Here is a 26,789-nt window from a genome sequence, read left to right as displayed (position 1 = left end):
AAGAACCAGGTCCCAGGTCCCGCGATTAGTTGCCAAACAACCCGGGTAGGAGTTTTCCTTCTAGCGTGTGTGGGTGCAAATGATGAGGGTCGTTGAAATAAATGATTCGCTAATGCAAATTCGCCGTTCAAAAAAAAAAAAAAAAAAAAAAAAAAAAGGAACCATTGTTGCCATGATGTCAATTTCGGAAAGTAGGCTTCGATAAAGCAAATGGACAGAATAAGTGGGCTGACTGCCACTTTCAAATTCAGGTGTGTTATATAATATAATAAAGTTATTGGGCTTTTAGCAGACATTATGGAGTTTAGGGCTTTAGGCATATTCACTTCAAATTACTAGATTCTGTTACCAGAAGGGCTATTACAGTTAGCACTACTCATTTCTAACTATGAAGATGACATTCAAGCTTAGAAGATGAGACAAATGTGTATAATCATGGATGACTACTTGCTTATGTAAAAGATTTTGATTTCATCCCAATAAGCTTATTCTAAATACTTGGAGTATTTTGGTTTAATTATATAACAGGGTAAAAGGAAATTGCATTGGAAAACTCAAAACTCAAAATTTTTGTATTTAGGGAGGGATTTTACGTATAGGGTAACGTTTTATTATTAACAAAAACTTTAATCGTCATACCTCCTCCTACATCATCCGAATCACTCTGGCGGGATCAAACGCCAGGGATCTTGGTACGGCGTATTTGAGATAGCCAATCTCCAATTAGAAAAGAGAGAGAAGAAACATATTTTTGATTTCAATTACAATTATTTATCCATTGCACTCCTACAACCTCTATTTATTACATCTCCAACCCTAACGACTGTAACGAACACCACAACTCTACTCTAACAGACTATCAAATTGGTTGCTTGTCTCTTGGCCTTGCATAGTTAATCGACTTATCTGGTATTGGGCTTTCATAATTCTTAGCTTTATCAATGCCTTCTTCTTCCAAAAAAACTATGTCCCCATGGTTCATAACTTCCCGAGTTCGCTTAAAATCATCAAATAACCAATTAGCTTCTTCATTTGGTATGCCATGGTATTTGTACACCATGTCAAAGAACAAAATAGCCACTGAACCAGAAGTATTTTTGGTGATCAAACTTTCAGAATGAACCCCTTTTTTACAGTCAATACTGAGATCTTCCCAATCTTTTTCATGGACATTCAATGACTGCAACAACCCATATGGAGCTACCTTTAAGGTCTGACGTACTAAGTAATTTCTCACAAAAGTTTCCATGTCATGCTTCATACCTAACCAGTAAAATCTCGCGGCTAATCTTAAGTAACCTATATGCTTTTCTGCTATGCAGTAAAAAAATTGCAGCTTTCGCTATCCCTTTTCTAGTTCATAGCCACTGGTCCATTTTGGTGGATTAGTTGATGCTCTTGGTCTGCTCTTACTAACTTCTGAGTTGACAACACTTTGACTAGTCTGCTCATTGCATTCTTCAATCCTATCATTGCATTGCCCTTTTAAATAAACCATGTCCTAGTGGTTCTTAATTGCTATAATTTGGTTAAAATTGTCAACATCCAACCCTATAGCTTTTTCATACGGACATAATTCTCATTTACCCAATATTCGAGGTATTATTACTTCATTCCAATAGATCTTTCCATTCTCTGACCCAGGTTGAGGGGTCAAAATGGATCGCCTGCAATTATCTGCTTTTGATGAAGGATGATACCACCATTAACTCCGGTTAATAAGTCACTATCCCCATCTGCTTTTCTACTTTGTTGTGACCAAAATATATGCTGCTTAATTTTTGATTAAACTCAATTATGGCATCTGCACAATTTACCCACACTAGCCCACCTTCTTGATATGCTTGTACCATTGTATACATGTCTACTATTAGATTCATATTGGCATTTACATTCAAAAAGCTTTGTCTATCGGATCTAGACATCCCATGAAACTTACATGCCATTTCAAATAACCAATTTACAATTGTTGCAAATCTATCTTGAACTTAAAAAATCTTGTGAACTTTATAAACAACTTCAACCACACTTTAAAAACTATCTTGTTTATACTTCCATTTGGGCTACAAGTGCATAATCTCTTTCCTTTTAAATCGATACTTGAATGTTTGGACTAATTGAAGTTGAAGATAAACAAGTATGCAGTAACAATGGAAACTCACAACTTTGGTTATGTGATACAGTTTCCAAGCATCGTATTTGTTTTTTTTGTATCTTGAAATTCAAATTCCTTGATCTTTTCAGCCAAAAGCACCACAATTTGTGTCAAAATAAAAGTTACACCCTTTGTGGATGACTCATCGAATATTTCAGCTTTTATACCATCCCTACTGTATTTTTGGGCAGCATCAATAATAGTGTTTTTCATTCCCAATATGAGACTCAAATGAATCTGAATACCACAAAGAACTCATGCTCATGGACATAGCTTTAATATGTTCATTATCTTCATCTTTCAGTTTATTAACAACCGCAATTACACTATTACTATCCTCTTCTACCCACATCTGTTTAGACTCGCTCTCACTACCATTGTCATCCATTTATTCAAGAGTTGAATCTTGTACATTTAAAGAAGGCAGTGATTTCACAAAATTGTTGTTATTATTCCCTTCTTCTGAAACTTTCAGATCAGAATCATGTGATGGTTCTACATCAATCAACTGTATCATCCCTCTTGAAACGCCACTGTTGGTACTTTTATTATCAAAAATATCAGTACTCTTATAAACTTTTGGTAAGGACAAACTTCCATGTTTACTGTACCGCTGAAAATTAGTAGATTTATCATTCCAATTGCCCTGTTGTACTACTGGATATTCATAAGAAGAAGAGCCAAAATGTACCTTTAAAGCTATGACAAAATCCATCCAAGAATCTAATTGATTTGTAATGTCTATCCATTGAAACCAACTGCTTGTTATGCCATCCAAATACCAGGACACATAAATTAATTTTACGTTCTTTAGTCACGTTATTGAAAAGAAAAAACTTTTCAACCTTGTTCAGCCATTTGGCAGGATCTCCTCCTCCAAACCTTGGCAATTCCATTGGTAACTTCTTTGCCTGAAATTGCTTCACATTTTGCCCATGTGGATTGCGAATTATTTGGTGATATTGATTGTTTAATGAATTGTTGATTGTGGATTGTGTAGCAATTAAGACTGATGCTCTTTGAATTGGTTGCAACACCTGATTAATGCGTTCAGTCAGTCGTTCAATTGCATCTGTTTGTGTTGAATTTGATTCCGACATTGTTAGAGCTTGAAGCTCAAGAACAATGAAAGCACCAATTGACATTGCTTATTCGAGATAGCCAATATCCAATTAGAAAATAAAGAGAAGAAACAGATTTTTTTATTTCAGTTACCAGTATTCGATATCCATTGCACTCATACAACCTCTATTTATTATAGCTCTAACCCTAACGATTGTAACAACCAAAACAACGCTACTCTAACAGACTATCACATTGGTTGCTTGTCTCTTGGGCCTTGCATTGTTAATGGACTTATCTGGTATTGGGCTTTCATGATTCTCAGTCTTATCAAATCTTCAAACGTCTACCAATCATGTCACGTAAGGATCATATAGAAACGCCCAAGGTCGCCATCACAATTTTCATCACCAACTTTCCACGTACGTTTAGAATAAACGATCTGAGGGATTTTTGTGAGGAATATGGATCTGTCATCGACGTAAACATCGCCCAGAAACTTTCGAAGATGGATTTCATATTTGCTTTTGTTCGCTTTCCTAATGTTCAATCGGTCATATCACTGGAACTTAAACTATCTGCTTCTTGGATCAGGAATTATTTGATTTATAAGAAGTTCGCCAGGTTTAATAGGGATGACGTATTGGGACGTTCCTCGGATACCCAATCATTAGATGGTAAGTTATTTCTTGGTTAGTTATCCCACATCGGTAGTAGAACTAAGTATTGTAGTGCTTATAATAGTTTGTGTTCTCTATCCTCTTGAGTTAACTTTTGGGGTTGAATTAAGTTCAAGTCTATTATAAACTCTTTATGGTATCAGAGTCAAATGTGTGATGTTGGGAGACCACAGTAATATGCGCCTCGATATGAGGGGGCGTGTTGGGTAGTTATCCCACATTGGCCATATAACTAAGTATTGTAGTGCTTATAATATATAGCTTGAGTTCTTCATCCCCGTTGAGCTAACTTTTAAGATTGAATTGGACTCAAGTCTATTAAAAACTCTTTATAATTCATTCACTAAACGAGGGTTAATAATATCCAGGAATTTCCTCCTTTGAATGGGAATTCGTTTGCATCTGTTTTACATAACAAAGTGATTAAGTCACCACTCAAGACTAACATGTTGATGGCTCTATTTTATTTAGCTTGTTTGTAGGTAGCTCTAGATTGTTTACTTTTCTGAACCTTAACGATCGTCGATTTTCGTTGTAACGGTTCATAAGATCCTTCATTTATTGATGAAGGTATTTTAATTTTAATAGTATATGTTTTTTAAGTAAAAAAAATAAAAATTCAGACACACTTCTAGGTATTAAATATGAAATCGGAGTCTTTTGTTCGCAAAGAAAAACAATTATATTCATTTTATTGAGAAATTGTGACGTTTACCTTTTTTGAACAATTTATCCTATTCCTATAAAAAAATATTGTAAATCATTATTTTTATATTATTACTTTTTATTTTTTACTTCTTACTTGTTTCCTTTACCTTTTATTATATCATTATATATAATATAAATATAAAATAACATTATATTATTAAAGTATCAATAGAGAACTTTAAAAAATATACTCAAAGAACCATATATTTATTACAAAAAATTACATGCAAATATTAATTAATGCTCATATCATTAACAAACATATATTTATTACCACAAATTACATGTTAAATTGTTAATTATATGAAATGTTCACACGTATCACAAACAAATATACACATGTGAATGAGAAACTATATATTTAATTATATAGGTAAAATATTAGTTTTTCAAATTAATTTATGTTCATTCTTACTTCCCATCAACATTTATGGTAATTAAATATACTTACATGTAAAAAATTTTGTAAATTAAAAGTTATCACAGTTCTCGTCCTTTTGTGGTTCTCGTTTGAATATATATATATATATATATATATATATATATATATATATATATATATATATATATATATATATATATATATATATATATATATATATATATATATATATATATATATATATATATATATATATGCTACTTTGGCATGAATTCTATTTTTTTTTTTTGTATAATATGTGATAACTCCTAAATTATACAGAATTTTGATAATATTTTAAGGAGTTATCTTAGTATTTTAAAGTCATTTTTAATCCTAAAACACACTTAAATGGGTACAATGGGAAAAAAAGTAATTCTAACGATTTTATTGAAGTTATGTATCAAACAGGATCAAAAACAGGTAAAAATTGCAGAAAACTAAATGAAGCCACCAGCCTGTCACCTGAAGCTGTCGGCTTGGGCAGAATATTCCAGAATGTCCAGAATTGATCGCAGAATTTGATGAACTTGTTGACCAAGCAAAATACAGTCAAAGCCGCCACCTTCACACTAAAGCCACAAACCTAAATTACACGGTTTTATCTACTTGCCGACCAAGTTCAAGCTAAAAATGGAAATGAAATCAAAAAAGATTGCAGTAATCTTTGAAGCCGCCGGCTTCCCACTGAAGCCACCGGCCTGACTAGGACGTTTATGCGTTTATCTGCTTGCGGCCATCGTTTAAATTGCAAAAGGAGTCACCGACCCACTAAAGCCGCCGGCTTCCCACTGAAGCCGCTGACATGACCACCGATTTTGAAAAGTATAAATAGAGGCTTTCTATATCAGTTTTCAATATATTAGTTTCGTTTTTCTTTTAGGGTTTTCTCAAAATCACGAACATTCTTAGATTAGGGTTTATTCCCAATTGTAATCAAGATTATCAAAGTTATTAATTTAAGTTTCTTTTCATCTACCTTTTTTAGGTATGAATCTATCTTTATATTATCGTTTATTCTGTTTTATTTACTTTTTCCGTTTCTGTTCGTCTACCACTATGAACTAAACGTTCATAGTGGTTACGTGGACGAAAACTAAAACTTTGTCTGGGAATCAGATGAAGCCGCCGGCTTCCTCGGTCCAAGCCACCGGCTTGACTGAGCCAAAGCCGCCGGCTTCGCGCTTCATTTCGTGCAGTTTCTGGTTCTTTTTCAGATCTGTATGGTCGAGTTTCTGTAATGATATTTGAACTGTTTTGAATCTGTTATGCTTTAATACACTTGATTGCCATGCTTAATGATTAGATAACATGATTTTAGGTTTGATTAATACTTAAACCGATGATCTATTATTCGATTCATGCTACTTGTTTAGATCTAGTCTATCAAACTGGTTAAATTGAATTGCATGCAACTAGGTTAAACAACTTAATAGTGATAAATCTTTTAATTTAAATTACGCTTATATAATAGAGTTTGATATTGTTAGGCTTAATCGAAGATCCTTTGTTTGGATATGTTTAAATAATGATTGCATGAAAACTTAGTAGTAATTGACTTTCAACTAGTAACTTGAGTTGACCTACTTGGTGTTTAATAGCTTATATAATTTGTCAGTCTATTTGCATGTTGATCCGCATCATAAGGTTGATATGTATCATGTAATTGAATTGAACATGAATAATTGAGATATTAGTAATGCACATCACATATCTAGCATATGCTTTAAGTCCTGCCTATTGAATGATATGCAAGACTTATCTTAAGATGTTTAGGGATAATAGTTGATCTATGATTATTATCTTGATTTGTGTTAATATGAGTTATGAGACTTGCCTAATACGATTCCCGTATGAGTATTCGTTCATGTAACTGCTTTTATTTATAATTGTTTATTTTGAATCTTAATTCTTTGTTTTATTGTTTTATTATTTTATCTACTTGCAATCATCTCTTTCCTAAGAGATAAGCTAGAATCTATATCTTTTAAAAGACATAATTTTTTTTTCTTTAGTTCTTTAATAAGAATTAAACTATTCAATAAGGTAACTTATAACGCATCTACGATCTCTTGGGACGATAACCTAAAATACTACATCTGATCGGGTCTTGTTGCTCGTTAGGGTGTTAAAGTGTAGTATTAAATAAAGGTTTTATAAATTTAAAAGTTAAAATTCAAATGTATACTCTATACATACAGTACGTACGGGGACAAGGAATGAAGTCTAAACAAAAACATAGATAACCACATTACGTTCACACATTCCATAATACACAAATCATAAGTCCAAACAGAACATACAGAGGCAAAACCTTAGACATTTTTATTAGGAGGGCACCTCGAATCTTTATTTTCTTGTTCATATTTATTTATTGAACAACTTTGATACGTTCAGCAGTTGTAGTATCACAATGGTGGCCCACAACCTCCCTATTCCTACTCATCACTAACTAAGATTCACCCTCGACAAATTAAATATAGAAGTTGTTCATGACACAACACAAGTAGATACCATAAATCAATGACGGAAGTTTATACTGTAATATTATTTTCATAAGATGATGATGATGATGATGATTACTCTGCTTTCATCATATATGGCCCAGAAGCATCAAATCCGACATTTTTTTTGCCATTGCCGTTTGTGCCATCTTTTAACTGAATTCCGGCCATCAATTCAATATATTATCAGTTATTATCGGTTCATATTAAAACAAATGTTATGTTAAACTAGTTACATGTAATAATGATCGAGACAGTCACATGTGAATGTTTTTTTAGGTGCATCATTTTACATCTCATTTTTGTTTTAATGTGAAAACTTCACGTGTTGTCTGACGTTTTTCTTCTTTTTTTTGGCAAAAATAACGAATGAAAAATAAGTTAACTTTCTTTTTGTCACATCATTTTTTTTTTTTTCTTTTCATATATACAAGACAAGATCACTTGTATTAATTATTATGGTACATAATTAGACTCAACTTTTTAATGAATTCGCCAACATACTCGTATTATACATAGAATGCACAATAATACTCTGTAGTTGAATTATCAATTAAAAGTTTTATGAAAATTTAACATCGATCACCAGATATATATATATTATGACAAATTAGTGTGAAGTGCCCGCTTACCTGTTTTTCCAGGAGTCTCTTACGGTACCTATAGCCCTGATGAGAGATTGAAAAGGAAATTAAACACGTATAATTATAATGTATCGTCAAATATATAATAACCGATCTAGCTAATGATATATCTAATGGTACGTACATATATACATATACATACATTCATGTGTTAAAATAAAAAGTTAAATTATACTACAGTAGCTAAGTATACATATTACATACCTTGTCTGTTCCATAAATGTAGTCACAGTAAGTAAAAATGGGTGCAAAGTTGCTTTGGCTTTGGCCCCCAACATAATGGTGATAATCATGGTACTCAGCACCAGCAGAAAATGGAATTAATTTTTTATATGTCCACGGAAAGTCGTACCTGCATAACACATTATAATACTATACTATTAATTTCTCATTTATACTTGAAATATTGATATGATATGATGCGTGGTTGATCATATATACTAGTAATAAAATCAAAATTTTGAGAAAAAACTAAATAAACTTACCCACTGTGATTCTCAACTGCTTCAACCTGCCTCAATGCAAGCCACAACAAGAATGTAACCATGTGACCAGGCACAATTGCAGGGCCCAAAAAAGATGGAATCCCAAAAACCAATATCTCCACCCAGTGTGCATGCTGTGTTGCAAATCCCATTGGTGCTGTGTATTCATGATGTACAATATGAATGTTCTCATACACCCATTTGCAATGAAATAGTCTATGGATCCAATAATTTGTGTAGTCTTCGATAAGAAAGTAGACTATTATTTGAGATATTATCTCCATTGATGATGGTAGTGGCAAGCTTGTTCGAATGCCAATCATCTACATTATTATTAATTTATACTCCATTATGTTATGAATATAATAACAAAGAGTTAGAAAAGAAAACATGATATAATGCACTCCCTCCAAATAAAGTGTTCTTTAACAAAAATTTTTAGGATTAAAGATAAATTTAATAAATGTCAATTTTACCCTTAAATTTAAAGTAAGTTTCACTGAATTTGTTTCATTTGATAAATTGCTAAATTGGATAGTTTAATGGTACTGTATTTAATTATAAGTGGACAATTATTTGGGATATATATAAATAATAGTAACGGAGATATCTTAATTTTTGGACCGGAATGGTCTTACTTTTATGGAAGGATAAGAGGCAAGTAGTATTGGTGTGACAATGAGGATGTATGTTCGCAATACACCCACGTAACACTTGATGTTTTGGTACAAGGAAATCTTAATGTTGGGTTGAACTTTGTAAGAGGCGACGTAATTTGGAAAGATGAGTTCGATAATGAGGTAAAAAAGTGGCACAATCATTGAAAGGATGAGAATTAAGGGAATGTTGTGGCAGTAAAGAATGTAATCGGACTTGTTGCCGGAATAGTTGAACCATAATGTTTCAGCAGCGGTTAGAGATCGACCAATGGCCGTTTCAGCCTCCTGCAAGGTGGTGTAGGGCAACATTATTTAGCACTGAAGCAAAATGTATATCAACAACAAGGATCACTGAGAAGGAATTTTATGACTAGAATTTGTTAGCTCAATTATACTACTATATATAGAGTGTATTGTAACCGTCACATGCAAGGAGCCCTGACATCCTTATAAGACCAATCCCAATCAGGACGCCTTCCTCAACACTTCTTCAACGTCACATCAGTTTTCTCTCTCTCTCTTTGTGATGACCCGGAAATTTCTGACCAAATTTAAACTTAATCTTTGTATGATTAACGTTTCCGACACGATAAGCAAAGTCTATAAAGTTGAATCTCAAAATTCTTGAACTATTCAAATACCCTTCGACTATTCTCGACGATTCGCGAACAATTATATGTAAATAGATACGTACATACATACACTATAACTTGAAAGCATAACAAAGTATTAATTGTATGATACTGTGCATTAAATTTATTGGTTTAAATATCTATTTGAATATATATGATAAGTTGGAATATTAATTGTATGAATAACTTGCGACGTGTATTTAAAACGTGTTTATGAATATTGAATATATATTAACTTGGTTATAAAACGTTTTGATTTAAAACTATATTATTAAATATACCTTGATAAATAACGAGAAGATGATTTATAGAAGTAAATGACCAAAACACTCAAATGTATAAGTTATATTTCAAGTGGTATAATTTATGGATAATTTAAGTCTATATTTTGACAAATTCACGAGTCACGAAAGGTAAAGTGCAAGTTTTCTCAGTGTACGAAGGGACGTTCGAAAAACCGGAACCGGGACATAAGTCGAGTGACGACGTACGACTTATCGGAACAAAAATTTCAAGTCAACTAGGCAAGAGAATATAATATATTATATAATTAATTAATTTAAATTATATATATTATATATATTATATTTAAATATGTCGACGAACTACAAAACAAAGGATTATGAGCTGGACATCAGGGCCATGCGATCACGTGGCCATTACCCTTCTGACCCATGCGATCGCTTGGTGTAGGGGGTGATGCCAAGTCTTTATAAAGCGATCGAATTCAGTTTTTGTGATTCACATTTCTCTCATCTTACACTCCGTATAACTTATATACATATATTTATTATTATTATTATTATTATTATTATTATTATTATTATTATTATTATTATTATTATTATTATTATTATTATTATTATATTATTATTATTATTATTATTATTATTATTATTATTATTATTATTATTATTATTATTAATCTTATTATTATCACTAGAAGTAATATTATTATTAGTATTATACATAAAATACTACGAGAGGTCATGAGCGTGTCACTTTCAAAATGGGTTTTTGAGCGGAATAGAGCTAAGAAAACTATGGGTTATAGCTATGGAGGTTATGGGTAATGTTCATGGGTATTGTTCGCAAGTCAAACCTAGTGTTTATCATCTCTGTTGCGTCTACGTACTTTCCTGCAATATTGAATCACAATATTGATACGTGAGCATTCATATCTTATCTTTTATATATTAATAGTGTATACATGTCTAGTGCTCGAGTATATATGTTTATGCATGCTTGTATGCTAAATTTCGTCGTTAGATAGTTTATGAGGAATCACGAATTTAATACATATACAACTGATAAAGAGTATATGATATGCATGTTATTGGAAAGCTGGCGAAAAATTAATAACTTTTCATTTAGAAATCGCGTAATTTCGATGAACGAATTAAAAGATATGGTCAACTGAATTATGATTGACGTTAATTGAAATTGCTTTTGAAATCGCAATTAAGATTTAAACAACTTGTTTATAAGATTGATAATAAAGTGGATTTTCAAATATTACTAATCGAGTAAATGAATTTCTATATAAGGCACGTCTCGTCTTGTTGAGCAATTGTCAAAATTGATTGTTTTATCATATTTTAAAGTCTTATAAAAACTATAGTTTAATTTTACAAGAATTGGGAAACTATGTAAAATGTTAAAATGTTTTGATTGTCATGATCATTCAACTATAGTATTGAGTCAAATTGACTTTTTGAAATGACTTTTGATAACTTTTCTCGATCTCGAGCATTAGGATTGTGATACACTATGATTTGACCTAGCTTGATAGACATTTATTGACCAACATATGTTCTTTAGGTTGAGATCTACGGTTATTTGGTATTTCGAGTTTCGGTTACATTTCGGTGAACGACTTTATGTGCTGCTAAGGTGAGTAAATAGATCCCTTTTTAATTGCCTTTGCAATCTATATTTTTGGGCTGAGAATACATGCACTTTATTTTAAACGCAATGGATACAAGTACATACTTAATTCTACACCGAGTTTGAACCGAAAATCTCTTAGCTTTGGTAACTAGTAACTGCCGGTTATAAGAACTGGTGGGAGCGAGTAGTGGTATATGGATCCATAGGGCCTGACATCCCCGTCTATTTCAGGTATAGAAACCCTAGCCTGAACTATAAAACAGACGTATGCTATTTGAGTTTAGTACATGTGGGTTTGCGTATATTGTACAAGTTGGTTGCATGTATGTTAAAACAGGGGTACTTATTATAACGTTAAAGTTTAGTTACCAGGGTGCTCAACTTCGTAGAATATTTTGATAAACGTTTCTGGATGAAACAACTGAAATCTTGTGATCCACCTTTATATACAGATTATGCGAAACATTAAAACTATGAACTCACCAACCTTTGTGTTGACACTTGAAAGCATGTTTATTCTCAGGTTCCCTAGAAGTCTTTCGATGTTTGCTTATATGTTAGACACGCTTTGTGCATGGAGTCATACATGCTTTATTCAATAAAACGTTGCATTCACAAAACCATCATCATGTATCTATTTTGACTGCATTATCAACGGATGTATTATTGTAAACTATTATTTACGGTGATAGTCTATATGTAAAAATCATCAGATGTCGAAAACCTTAGATTTAAATATTCATTTATGGTATACCTTTTCAAAAGAATGCAATGTTTATAAAACGTATCATATAGAGTTCAAATACCTCGCAATGAAATCGATGAATGACGAATTCGTCCATATGGATTTGGAGCGATCGTCACACCCTTCCTCACCACTTCCTCCCATAATACTCCTATAACACACCATTGCCAACAATGACATATTTTCTCAAAATTTATTATTATTATTATTATTATTATTATTATTATTATTATTATTATTATTATTATTATTATTATTATTATTATTATTATTATTATTATTATTATTATTATTATTATTATTTTTATTATTATATTTTTAAGACAAAATTCCATTCCTCGTCCCTGAACTTTACATCAACTTTGACTGCTCGTCCTTTTTCTTTTTTTGTGCATCCCTCGTCCCTAATGTATCATAATTCTACATCCCTCATCCTCCCGTCTATTTTCTGTCTATTTTTCTGTTAAATGAAGTCATGTACTAAGCATGTGAGGGTAGTTTCGTCATTTTACATATTTCTTTTGACTTTTCTTAAATCTATTTGTACCTTTACCTCAAACCCCCTCTTTTTATTTTATTTTATTTTATTATCTACAAAATAAACCCAAATTTCAGATCTACTTTCCTGAATTTTTTCGATGAAGAAAAGCAGACCCACCCAGATTCCTTCTTCAAACTCGTTCAACCCCCAAATCGAACCCTCAATCTGAAACCCTCGATCAAAATCACAAACCCACTCTTTTTGTATCTTTATCTCTTTCTGCTTTAACTCTCTCCCTTTTTTACTTCTAATCAGACCCTTTCAAATCCATCTTCATCTAGTTCTCACTTTCCCTTTTAATCGGACCATTGCTTATTTAATGTTTCATTCAACAAATTGAAGTTAGCACAATGATTTGCAACATAACTTGAACCTTCGTAATAAGTTGTAATAGCTTTACAACAACAATATCATATCAAATTGGATCGCGTTCGTTCCAAACTGAAAACGATAACCGTTTTGGCCTCCGGTTCAATTCCAAATGAAATTGAGAAATGTGAAAATGTAGAATCGTTGTAATTCATCTCGTGATGGTGTATGCAAAATTATAGATCTCAACTCAAAGATTCGAGTTCGAATTTGTAGGTCAAACTTCGGAGTAAAAAGTCAACCAAATTGTTCATGATCAAATTTGAGTTCTATGTGATGATTCTGATTAATCTGATAATTTTAGAGTAATCTGTGATTGTTTTGCAGCAAGTTTCATGAAGAGATCCGTGTCTGAAACCGATTGATTCGAAAAATCATAGTTCTTATTTTTATGAGGACTCACGCTCATACAAATCTTTGATTAAGAATTTTTGATGTTGTTTTGATGCCTGAGAATGATCAAGTCACAGATTTACATTTGTGTGACTGAGAATGATCGCTTATAAATGAATAATTGAATTGAATATGGATATTTGTCATATTGGGTTTCGTTTTATAAAAGACAAAAAGGTAGCAAATGGGTTCAATTGGGTGAATCAATCTTCATCCACACCAGATCACGATTTGGTGTGGGTTTGATTTGTTGATTTTATAAAAGTATAAAACTAGGGTTTTTTATTTGGGAATGATGAAGGTTAAATAATAAAGAAAAGAAATAAAATAAAAAGACCAAAGTACCCTCACATGCTTTGCACATGTCTGAACAAACGACTGGTTTTGACAGAAAGTAAACGGGAGGACGAGGGATGTATATTTTTGATACATTAGGGACGAGGAATGCACAAAAAAAAGGTAAAGGACATGGAGTCAAAGTTGATGTAAAGTTCAGGAACGAGGAATGAAATTTTGTCTATTTTTAACTAACAAATAAATATTAGTTTTTGAACATCACATTTATTAAATAACAATCATACGGTTACATTTAAAAAAACGACATAATTGTAAAACAAACACAAGTACATAAAACATTAAAAACTACTCGTCGTCGTCGGATAACTCAAACACTTTTTGGTATTTCTTGGTGATTTTTGTTCGGGCTCTCAATACCAAAGCGCGTTGTTCCTCCGTCAAGTCGAGTGCACATGGCTGGGTGAGAAATGACAATTGATCCAACATTTCATGGGTCTCGATCGTGTCCTATATCCTATCCATCGTCCGCCTTGTAGCGTTGGCGGTTTCAATCAATTGTAAACGAGCTTCGTTGGAAGATAATTGTGAGGCCGCATCGGATGACCCCGAACTCCTTTGACTCTTGGTTCTTGAACAACCCAGTGGACGACACAGAGGTTCTTGAAATAACCTTTCAAACGGACTCGGATCCCCACCCGCACCTTCTCCCGCACCTTGGTTTGAACCTTCACCCGGTCCACTCACAAGCGGTGGGGGTAACTCGACCGGCCTATTACGCTTTGAACGACCCCCTCGAATGTTAAAAATTTAGGACAATATTTGAGAACTCTGCACGCCTCCTCGTAAAGAAACTTACGACCCATTTGATCCTTAAATACCTGACGTGTGCTACTGACGATATCGGCATCGTTAGCTCCACTTTTCCAATATTTTTCAAGTTTTGTGTAATTGCCGATAAAAATCTTGATATTTTTCGACATCTTGCTCCATATTCCCGTTAATTGATCGGCTCGACGTTGTTCACGGACTTGCGCATTGTAATTTTCTCGGATATAACCCCAAAATGAATCTTTTGTTTGACCCGTTCCCGTTATTTCGGATGCTTGCATCCACACGAAATCACACTTTCCGCGTTCGTCCACGGCACTTTGGTGCATTTCACTTTCTTTTTTGCTTTTCCTTTTCCTTTCGGGTCACTTTCACCTTCATCTTCAACTTCTTCGGGTTGAGTTTCTGGATGGGATTCGAGATCTACATCATCGGATTCGGTATCCATTGGAATTTGTGTAGGAATTTGTGTAGGAATTTGATTTGGGAAGATAGGTTGTCGTATTATTGGACGAATTTGTTGATGAGTAAATTGTTGTTGATGAGTAAATTGTTGTTGTTGAGGATATTGGAACAGTTGATAAGGTTGAGTAAAGTATTGTTGTTGGTGAGGAAAATTGGCGTATTGTTGAGTAGGAGAAAAAATTAGTGAGATGATGCGTATTTGGCAAATCCCATGTCTTGAGCCGGGTTTGAAGATGACCCGGAAGGTGAGTTGTACATTTGGGAGTCGAGTAGTGTTTGAACAAAAATTGTTACTTCGTTGAGTATCGACAACTTGCTCGATCGGTTTGTTTTGGTTTTTTTAAGATGATTTTTTAGGCATTTTGATGAAATGTTAGTTGGATGAAAATGTTGGGAGTGTTGTGTCAGAATTTTTGAGAGTGTTGTATGTGTTTGGAGTGTTGGAAGTGTATTAGTTATATAGTATAAATAAGTAAAAATAATAATATTTAAACCAACTATCCGTTGGGGTGGGTAACGGTCAAAAAACACAAGCAAACAATGAAAACATCCATCCTGGTAAATGCTTCGATATGATTTAACCGAGGGCGAGAAGGTTGAGGGAGGTTGAGGGAGGAGGAGGGCGGCGACATTGCCATCGGCGCCCTCGAGGAAGTGTGGTGGTGACATGCTGGAACACGGGCCGATGGAATTGGTCTAAGAGATCCGAGGTCTTGTGGTGGTTAGAAAATGGTTGGAGACAGTCAGAAAATAATCCTAATACATGGGCTAAGTTTTGATTACTCGTCCTCCCTCGATAACCTGAATAAAAAAATGTTAGAAGTTTTATAGAGTATAGAGTATTGTATCACAGACTGAAGTTCACTTTGTTGGGGTTCTATGAGTTATCTACTTAGCTAAGTTCTCTCTTGATCCTTGTAATATATTTTTTTTTCAGGATGTTCCAAATTAATTTTCTACTTTCAAGTATGAAAACTAAATTTGACGAAGTCTACAATATTCTCCCGAATAAATTAACTAAGCTACAAAAGTGAGAAGTTTTCTAATTAATTAATTGAGGGTAAAGTTTTAAAGTTAGAAAAAAGAGTACAGAAAAAATACAGTGTGATAATCACATTTATTAAACTATATATTTTTTTTTATTTAAGAACAATTAATAAGGAGCTAGTGTTTATCAACTCTTAGTTTTTGCTTAACTTTAACACTAACAATTTAAATAAAGTTCCAAAAAGTCAATACTTTTATTTTAATCTATTATTTCATTGTAGCTTTCTAAAATTATTTTGATAAGAACCATTGAAAAAATTAATTAACCACTTGGACATAGCCCAGTGGCCACCAAGTTTCCTATGAAGCAGGATATACAGGTTTGAATCTTGGAAATGCTCAATATCGAATTAAACTGGCTCTTAATCGGAGAGGGGAGCTAATGTGCACAATTTACTCGGTTACGTGTCTCGTCGCTCGAGGGCTCGTCACACCGGGGTTTTACTAGCTAGTGGAGACCTAATGCGGTTGTCGTTAGGGAGGTTTGCTCTGTAAACCCAAAAAAATAAGAAAAAAACGAAAAAAGTAATAGTATTATCACAAGTATTTAGAGTGTACATTCAGACGCTTCTCCTTTGATATATACGTTTACTCTATCAGCCTAATTTCGTTAGAGAGAGATTTAAGTCTATAAGAAACTATAGATGTCAGGGAAACATAAAATATTTTTGAAATGATTATTTCGGAAAAGAATTTGCTAAACATAGCCCTTCGAGCTAAGATTTACTGTATATGATTTTATAAACTCGGTTCAATTAATTGTAAAGTATATATATATATATATATATATATATATATATATATATATATATATATATATATATAGGGAGAGGATCCAGTGAGAACTTTTTTAGAGTGAGAACTCTATGAACTCCAAAAACACTCCAAATACACTGAAATTCGAGCAAAAAAGGTGAATGGGCGAGCAAAAAAAAGAAATTCGAGCAAAAATCAAAAACACGGACGAACAAAAAATTCATAGTCGAGCAAAAATTTTAATTTTTTTGTTCAAATTCCAAAAATGTAGAACACGTTTTTGTTCGACTATCGGGATTTTTGCTCGACTACCCGTGTGTTCTACATTTTTTTGTTCGACTATCAAAAATGTAGAAGACATTTTGTTCGACTATCACCTTTTTTGTTCGGCCGCCTTTTTTTTTGTTCGTCCTTCCCATTTTTTGCTTGACTTCCCCTTGTTTGTTCGTCCGTGTCTCATTTTTGCTCGAATTTCAGTGTATTTTTGAGTTCTTAGGGTTCTTACACCAAAAAAGTTCTCATTTGATCATTCTACTATATATATATATATATATATATATATATATATATATAGAGAGAGAGAGAGAGAGAGAGAAATAATCAAGAGGGAAGCACTTTTGGGGGGGGGGGGAAGTAATTTTTTTTCGTTTTTTTCGAATTTTTTTTTGCAGGCATCAAGATCACATGACAATATGAAAATTTAAAAAAGACACTTTGTGATAAATGTTATTATTTTGGCGGTAAGACGCTCGAAGAAAAAAATGAAAACATTCAATGCATTAAATGTTTTGATTCTGAGTTTTTTTTAAGGGATTAGAAATTAGGGTTTAGAAATTCAGGGGTTAAAAATTAGGGTTTAGCTATTAGAGTTTAGATATTAGGGTTTTGGGTATAGAAATTAGGGTTTAGGGTTTAGAAATTAGGGTTTAGATTGAATATTTTAACACGAACGGTTTAGAGTTTGGGGTTTAGGGTTTAGGGTTTACGGAGTAAACCCGAAACCCTAAACTCTAAATCGGGCTAAATTCGAAAAAAAACACTTCACACAAGATGAAAACAAAATGATGCAAATAAACTCAGCAGCAAAACATTCAATGCATTGAATGTTTTTATTTTTTTCTTCGAGCGTTTTCCCACCAAAATAATGACATTCATCACAAAGTGTCTTTTTAAATGTTCATATTTTCATCTAATCTATAATGTTCGTGAACAAAGTTTTTTTTAAAAAATAAAAAAAAATTTGCTTCCCCTTCTCCCCAAAAAAGTGCTTCCCTCTTGATCATGACCAATATATATATATATATATATAAAGCTTTAAAATTATGAAGTCAACATTTCACTAATTAACCTTTAATTTTTGTAATGATGATGTCATTATTTCATATTAATATTAATTCTAATTAAAAAATACAAAATAAAAAAAATAAATGTCGATAATATATGAATGCCTATTTGGAAAGCAAAAATAATTAATAAAAATATCATTTAATATTTAATACGTTATTACTGTTTTATAAATATATATCTCGGAGCATCTCCACCATATATTATCATAACTCTTTTTCTCAATCTGTACAAATTATTACAACTCTTTTTCTCAATCTTCATCATATTATTCAATAACCTTTTGTTTCTAAAAAGCATGTACAAACCTTTCTTGTCATTGTTAATGATTTTTTCAAAGAATTATTCTCTTTTATGTGTTGTTTGATGATGAAATTTATCACACCTTGAATGTTTTATTATTATATGTTTGTTAAACAACAAGAATTTGAAAATCGATAATGACCAAAATCGACTTGTATAATTAGATTTCGGGTTTGAGTGCTTGATTTGGAAAACAGAGTGGATCGAATGTTTTAACTCCAATAATTGTGCGAACCCCGATTTGGAATCTGGATTCCAAGGGTGAAAAACAATCGATTAGATTAACCTTATTCCATCGGAATTGAATAAGTTAATATCTTAAGGCGGAGGTTAATTCCGATGATGACCGGAGTATTGATCGGAATTGTATTAACGACTGGGGTAATGCTACCGTAGTTGATTTAGGCAGAGTAACATTAATGCATCCAGTGTTCTTGAATGAATGATTTTGTTCACGTATTTATAGTTGCTATGAGGAAATGGTGACGTGGCACATGTCCCTTTCATGGTTGTAATGAACTTTGCCAATCCACATGGGTGACGAGGCACCTGTCCCTTTCATGGGAATAATCGAGCAGATCCTAACAAACTTTCCTAGATTCGTGGGCTGACGTGGCATGCAACTTGCTTGTACGCTTGTTTCGTGATCGAGTATTTGTTCCTGGATGAAGTGTCTGTTTCGGGACAGTGCACTTTCGACGGCGTGCCTGTCCCGGGAAGGTGTCTTTATGTCGGGTTGGAATACCAATCTGAGAAGTGGTGACGGTACCAGCGGCACGTCGGTTCCGGCTAAGGCATCACGGTGCTCTCAGTCTAGCCGGGAAGGTTTTGCTTTCTATTTATTCCAAGTGTTTCTTCACGGTTATAATCATCATGACTGGCTACATGATGCCGGTTGCGTGTCTGTCATCAGGACTCTCAGTCTAGCCACTCGTTAGGCGTGGTAAAGTTGCTGAGATGATGCCGGATGAATGTTGGGAAAGTGTCCGTCTTCCGGGATGGACGGTGCCGGGTAAGATCCTAGCTGGTTGCTACTTGTTAATGTCGTTTTGAGACGGATCATTATGCGTATCATTAAGTCCCCCAGTTGTGAAGACCCTTCCTAATCCATCTGGACGAAGTCCATATCGATTATAAACGATTCACAACAGTTGATTACATCGCGAGGTACTTGACCTCTATATGATACATTTTACAAACACTGCATTCGTTTTTGAAAAGACAATCTTTCATTACATCGAAAGTTGACGGCGTGCATACCATTTTATAATATATCTAACTATAATTGACTTAATAATAATCTTGATGCACTCAACGACTCGAATGCAACGTCTTTTGAAATATGTCATGAATGACTCCAAGTAATATCTTTAAAATGAGCAATTACACAGCGGAAGACTTCTTTCATACCTGAGAATAAACATGCTTTAAAGTGTCAACCAAAAGGTTGGTGAGTTCATTAGTTTATCATAAATAATCATTTCATAATTTTAATAGACCACAAGATTTCATATTTCCAATTCTCATAAACATACGTCCCATGCATAGAGACAAAAATATCATTCATATGGATTGAACACCTGGTAATCGACATTCACAATATACATATAAGAATATCCCCATCATTCCGGGATCCTCCTTCGGACATGATATAAATTTCGAAGTACTAAAGCATCCGGTACTTTGGATGGGGCTTGTTGGGCCCGATAGATCTATCTTTAGAGTTCGCATCAATTAGGGTGTCTGTTCCCTAATTCTTAGATTACCTGACTTAATACAAAGGGGCATATTCGATTTCGATCATTCAACCATATAATGTAGTTTTGAATACTTGTGTCTATTTCGTAAAAACATTTATAAAAATTGCGCATGTATTCTCAGTCCAAAATATAAAGGGTAAAAAGGTAAATGAAACTCACACATATAAATATTGTAAAACAGTTAATAAAGCATTTGCATGTATTCTCAGCCCAAAAATGTGTATAAAAAGGGAATAATGAAACTCACAATACTGTATTTTGTAGTAAAAATACATATGACGACTTTGAACAACTGAACAATGCAGGGTTGGCCTCGGATTCACGAACCTATATCATTTGTATATTCATTAATATACATAGTTGTAATCGAACAAGTATATATAACTTTATTAGTTTTATAACTCTTTATATTAGTAGTATATATATATATATTTCCTATATTCATTTTGTATATAATATTAATTTTTGTTATGTTATATGTATATAAAATATATCATTTTATTAAATACTTATTAATACCTTATATAGTTCTAGTATAGCTATACAAAAATGTTATTTTATAATTACTTGATGATTATGATAGCATAGGTTTTATCCAGAAATTATGTATCTTATATATAGATATATTTATTTATATATATAAGTATATATATTTGTATATATATAAACATTAGTTATATTTATAAGTCACCTCTTATAACTATATTTACTATTTTTACTAATGTTCTATTAATCCAAATTAAGCTATATATATATATATATATATATATATATATATATATATATATATATATATATATATATATATATATATATATATATATATATATATATACACTATTCTCATTTATAGTCGTAATGTATTTTGTACCTGAATATATGCCAAGTTTTTAGGTAACTAACATTTATGCCTTAAAGTTATATCAGTCGTTATATATTAAGAAGTAAGTTCATTTAGAGTTTAACCTTATGAATTTTCTATACATCAATATATATGTATATGTTACATATAACTATATATTTTTACTCATTTCAACTCCTAAACTACAAGCTATCCTATCATATTATCTCATATATATATATATATATATATATATATATATATATATTATAAACTTTATGTATTAATCAAATTAATTATCATACTAATTTCTCATTTCATAATATTATCCTTAACATTTACAATAATAATAATAATGTAACAATGATAATAATAGTAATAATAATAATAATAATAATAATAATAATAATAATAATAATAATAATAACAATAATAATAATAGTACTTATACTAACATTAATAATAATAATAATAATACTAATAATAATAATAATTAATATCATGATTATATAAATGGATAAAATTTATATTATAGTAAAAATAACAATAATAATAATAATAAGGATTTTTGGTTTTGAAAAACTACCTCCAAAAAGCTCTTAAAAAAATGGTTGCCACTAGTCAGGCTCGAACCCGAGACCTCTCGATCACCTAACAAACGTCCCAACCATCGAACCATGCAAGTCTCTCGGAATTATTATACCCTTTAATTTTTATAACCCATCCTTTATGTTTCTTATGTTTTTCTTCTTCTTCTTAAGATCCAATTCAACAGAGCTCACCAAATTACTAACAACGATTTATAACTTGTGTTTTTGAACTTGCAACCGCAAAATACTCAATCTATAATGATTCCTAAGTTAATTAAAATAAAAAAATAAAAATAAAAAATAAAGCTGTTACCGTCGCTGCTATGATGAGAGAAAAAAAATTGATTTTGATCTGCGATACGTTTTAGCCAAAAGTTGTAACATCAATTACGTTACAAATAACTCCTAGAATCTATTTCAATCACCAATTTAACTTAAAACGTAATAACAGACTCTAATTTTATCAAGAACAATCTGTTGACTTTTTTTCTTAAAAACTTTGACTCAAAAATTCGAATTCGTTTTGATGAATTGGAATCTTACACTTTACAGAAAGATTAAATGAAGGATTCCTAATACTTCTAAATTTACACATTTTGAAAATTGGTTCGAATTCGATATATGACCAAAAAGTGAAAATACAGAGTAATAAATCTTTATTTTCTGTTTAAATATTGATTTGCTGTGCTAATTGGATGCGTATGAGTTAAAAGAACGAATTTTGATACTTTTAATTGAATCCTAATTTGTTTGCACTGAGGTTGGATTGAGACATATAACAAAAATGGAGACAGGATTGTACGAGCAGGGAGAAAAAATATATCAAGGAAATAAATAAATAAAAACTCGATCATGACTGCTAACAATATTCAGATAGAAACAAGGATAACACAGTTGGATCACATTATTGAAGTGTTTAACAGATTCGTTCCTCTTTATCCTTATTTATAGCTTATATAATTAATAAATATATTAGTTTTAATAATAATTACATTAATAATAATAATAATAATAATAGATAATAAGGATAAATAAGTAATAATACTAATTTCTTAATAAATATATCTGTATATATTTATTTGTATCTATATATCACTATGTATGTACATCTCCTTATATATTTAATTTTATACATATATTTAATATTATTAATAAATATAACTATGATAACAATGATCTTAATATTATACATAATAATAATACAATACAATTTATAATAATATACTAGTAATAATAGTATTACTAATGATAATGATAGCAATTACCATAATTGTATAACAATAATATTGTTAATAACAATAATACTAATTATACTAATATTATTAATAACAATAATATTAATAATATTAATAATATATCAATATATACATATTAACTTATTCATACCAAATTTCATATATATAATATATATATATATATATATATATATATATATATATATATATATATATATATATATATATATATGTATATCTTATATTAGAAATAATAATATTAATGATACAAATATTAATATTAATATTAACAGTAATAATGAAAGTAACAATAAGAATATTAATATGGCAAATCATATTTTTAATATGTAATTATATTTAACATATTAATATTAAATATATTAATTATACCACATATATCAAGTATGAAATATTATTTATTCATTTTTAATACATTACATGATATGTGTTTGTGTATTAAATATATTTGTCTTATATATATATATATATATATATATATATATATATATACATATATATATATATATATATATATTTACTTGATATATTACATTCTTAAAATATTTTTCGACATATAATATCTATAATTATTATATATATTCCAATATACCTGTTATAATAATAATTATAGAAATTCATTTATACATAGATTTATTTTAGTAACAACTTATTTTGTAAAATATTTTACATTTTTAATTTTAATGAGTTAATAATATTTTATAATTTCTAATACGTACATTTACAATTATATACATATTTATATACACACACACACACACACACACACACACACACACACATATATATATATATATATATATATATATATATATATATATATATATATATATATATATATATATATATATATAATTAGTTGTTTACAAATAATTGTTCGTGAATCGTCGGAGATGTCAAAGTCAAATGCATTCATGGAAATAGTTCAAACGTTATGAGACTCAGTTTAATAGACTTTGCTTATCGTATCGAAATCATATAGAATTAAGTTTAAATTTGGTCGGAAATTCCCGGGTCATCACAGTACCTACCCGTTAAAGAAATTTCGTCCCGAAATTTGAGTGAGGTGGTCATGGATAACAATAAAAATGTTTTCATGACGAATATGAGTTGATAAATTGAGTTTTATCATCATTGAGTAATATAAATAAAAATAATTCGATTATTCGAAGAGTATGAGTGAAGCTATCACCAAATAGTGAAATAGGAAAGTAAAGATTCATCTTAACTTTTGACAGAGTTATGGTTGAATTTCGAAATTCAAGGGATTTAACGAAAAATTTTGAAATCTAAAAGATTTGATTCTTCGGCGAATAAGGGAATTAAGATCTCTATAATTAAATGCGGTAATCTGCCTCGATTACTCTGTCTGATATTTCCATTATAAATTTACCTTTTTCGTTCCATTAGTTTCCACCACTTCTATACCTTCTTTCTCAGTTCATATATCCAAAAGATTATAATAATGCTTAATCCGGTTCTAATCCTTGTTCTTATTCTGACTATCGCAATGATCGTTCTTCTTTTCCTACTCCCTCCGGAAGAATCTGTTTATTTCTGCTATGCTCTAGGGATTATTGTATTTATAATCCTCCCGTGTCTTTATATTGCCATACGTACTGATATCCACAGTTTGTAATTTTGGTGTTGTCATTGGGCTTTATATTTCCTCTTATATTTTGGATCTCTTTGCCTTGTTATTATCCTCTCGACCTCTAGTAAAGCGAGCAACGGTCCAGAATTCATAGATATGAATTTCGGAATGATCATAGTTAATGTTTTAAGAATGAATTTGTAATGGTACGATCTTGACTTGTCAAGTTACCAGAATATCACGGAGGAGATAGAACTATCAAGAAAAATATTTTCTTGATATGTTTATATATCAGATAAGATGTAAGAGTCGTGTAACATGGCACGTGGTGACGTTAGGATCTGTGAATCATCACGTCTCATTAGAAACTCAGCATGACTTACTGTAATATAATCACGTTGATCAAGTGTCATTATATTATACTGACTCATGCATCAGTTCCCAACACTACTTCAAAAATATTCATATTTTAAGCTCGAAAGTTTACAGAATATAGAAACTAACAGTTTCTATATGATGTAACACTGATAACACGAAGAGATTATTGATTTCAGATAAGAATAGTTATGATAATATCTTCAGAAATATGGAGGATATTTATAATGAAAGATACGATAATATCTTTGAATATCTAAGATCAGAGAATGATGGAGACTATTGTCTGCAAGGGTTTAGAGTAACGAGCAAGATATTCGCTAAAGACTTCAGCAGACATTGAATCATTTAGATTCTTTGAAGTCAAACTTATTCTTTGTGATTTGTCCACGGCTTTCTTCATAGTTTCGCATAATCTGCTTTTCGGTACTAAATTTTCTATTGAATGTTTCCAATATAATGATACACAGGAAGCACGAGGAGTTATATAATTTCGGACGAGAATATTTATGAAAATATCCTCAGAAATATCGAAGATATTGATGAGGATATTTTTAGAATTTCTAAGTTCGATGGTTGATGGAGAAAGATTTTCCGCAAGATTTTAACATGACTTCGGAGCAAGATATTCTCTAAAGATTTCAACGGATCCAGAATTTTCTGAATTCTTTGAATATAGGGTATGGTCCCTGTATTTGTCCTTGTTCTCCTTCATGGTTAGCTCAATCCGTTTTTCACTTCCAACTTTTCTGAGCTTTTCCAAAATACTATTCTTTATCATTAACTTCCGACGATTAAGGTCGTTTACGGTTATCTACAGTTTCTGCTACTTCATTCAGCTTTTTCAACATTCAGAGTATTAATTCGCAGACTGGGTGCTTTTCAGAATTTCAGAATGAAAGATCATAGTTCTAAGAGATAAATGTTATATGTATACATATAACCGTTGATGTAGAAACGTTGCAAGATTTAAAATACTGATTTGCTGATTCCCGGTAAGGCAATTCTTGTTACAAAACGAGGATGAGTATATGATAGGGTATTTATGAATAAATATAGTGATTTATCGAAGTGACTTACGCCAAAGCGTAGTGAAGTTGCTGGTACGTTTACTGTTAATGTGGTGGGATATAAACAGTTCCTCGGTAACGAAGGCGAAAAGACAACGTATGTATCAAGGTTATAATAAAGTTGTTTCAAACGAAAAGTCGAAGTTGACTTGCTGGAGCTGTGACAAAATTGGCTATTTTGAAGAAGAACTGCAAAGTTATTTTTGGGTAATAATAACACAAAAGAAATTAGCACAGTTATGTGTTAAACGTTTACTCAGTTTCCGAGAGTTTTTCAAGTGCATTACTATATGCATCAATCTTTTCTTCCGTAGATGAAGTGCGGTTGGTTCATCCTATCGATTGAGGCGTTTTCAAGAATCATGAAAGGTTTGAACG

At 31.4% G+C, this 26,789-nt stretch overlaps 1 protein-coding gene across 3 annotated transcripts; it reads right to left on the bottom strand.

Moving 5' to 3' along the window:
* Positions 1-1,614: 1,614 nt before the first annotated feature.
* Positions 1,615-9,664, bottom strand: LOC139847514 (methylsterol monooxygenase 1-1-like). Of its 3 annotated transcripts, XM_071837186.1 has the most exons (6): positions 9,298-9,664; positions 8,660-8,982; positions 8,379-8,526; positions 8,163-8,198; positions 2,847-3,192; positions 1,615-2,768 (listed from the first exon to the last, which is right to left on the bottom strand). In XM_071837186.1, exons 1-6 carry the CDS (start codon positions 9,625-9,627, stop codon positions 2,758-2,760), a joined length of 1,194 nt encoding a protein of 397 aa, XP_071693287.1. In that variant the 5' UTR covers positions 9,628-9,664; the 3' UTR covers positions 1,615-2,757. The 3 variants fall into 3 exon arrangements, with proteins under 3 accessions (XP_071693287.1, XP_071693286.1, XP_071693288.1); XM_071837185.1 differs by having other exon boundaries at positions 1,615-3,192; XM_071837187.1 differs by lacking the exons at positions 1,615-2,768; positions 2,847-3,192 and adding an exon at positions 7,247-7,686.
* Positions 9,665-26,789: the final 17,125 nt, after the last annotated feature.

This window comes from Rutidosis leptorrhynchoides, chromosome 5, assembly GCF_046630445.1.
Source record: "Rutidosis leptorrhynchoides isolate AG116_Rl617_1_P2 chromosome 5, CSIRO_AGI_Rlap_v1, whole genome shotgun sequence".
NCBI lineage: Eukaryota > Viridiplantae > Streptophyta > Magnoliopsida > Asterales > Asteraceae > Rutidosis > Rutidosis leptorrhynchoides.
Note: the sequence above shows the minus strand (reverse complement) of the source record. Positions and strands in the feature narration are given on the sequence as shown.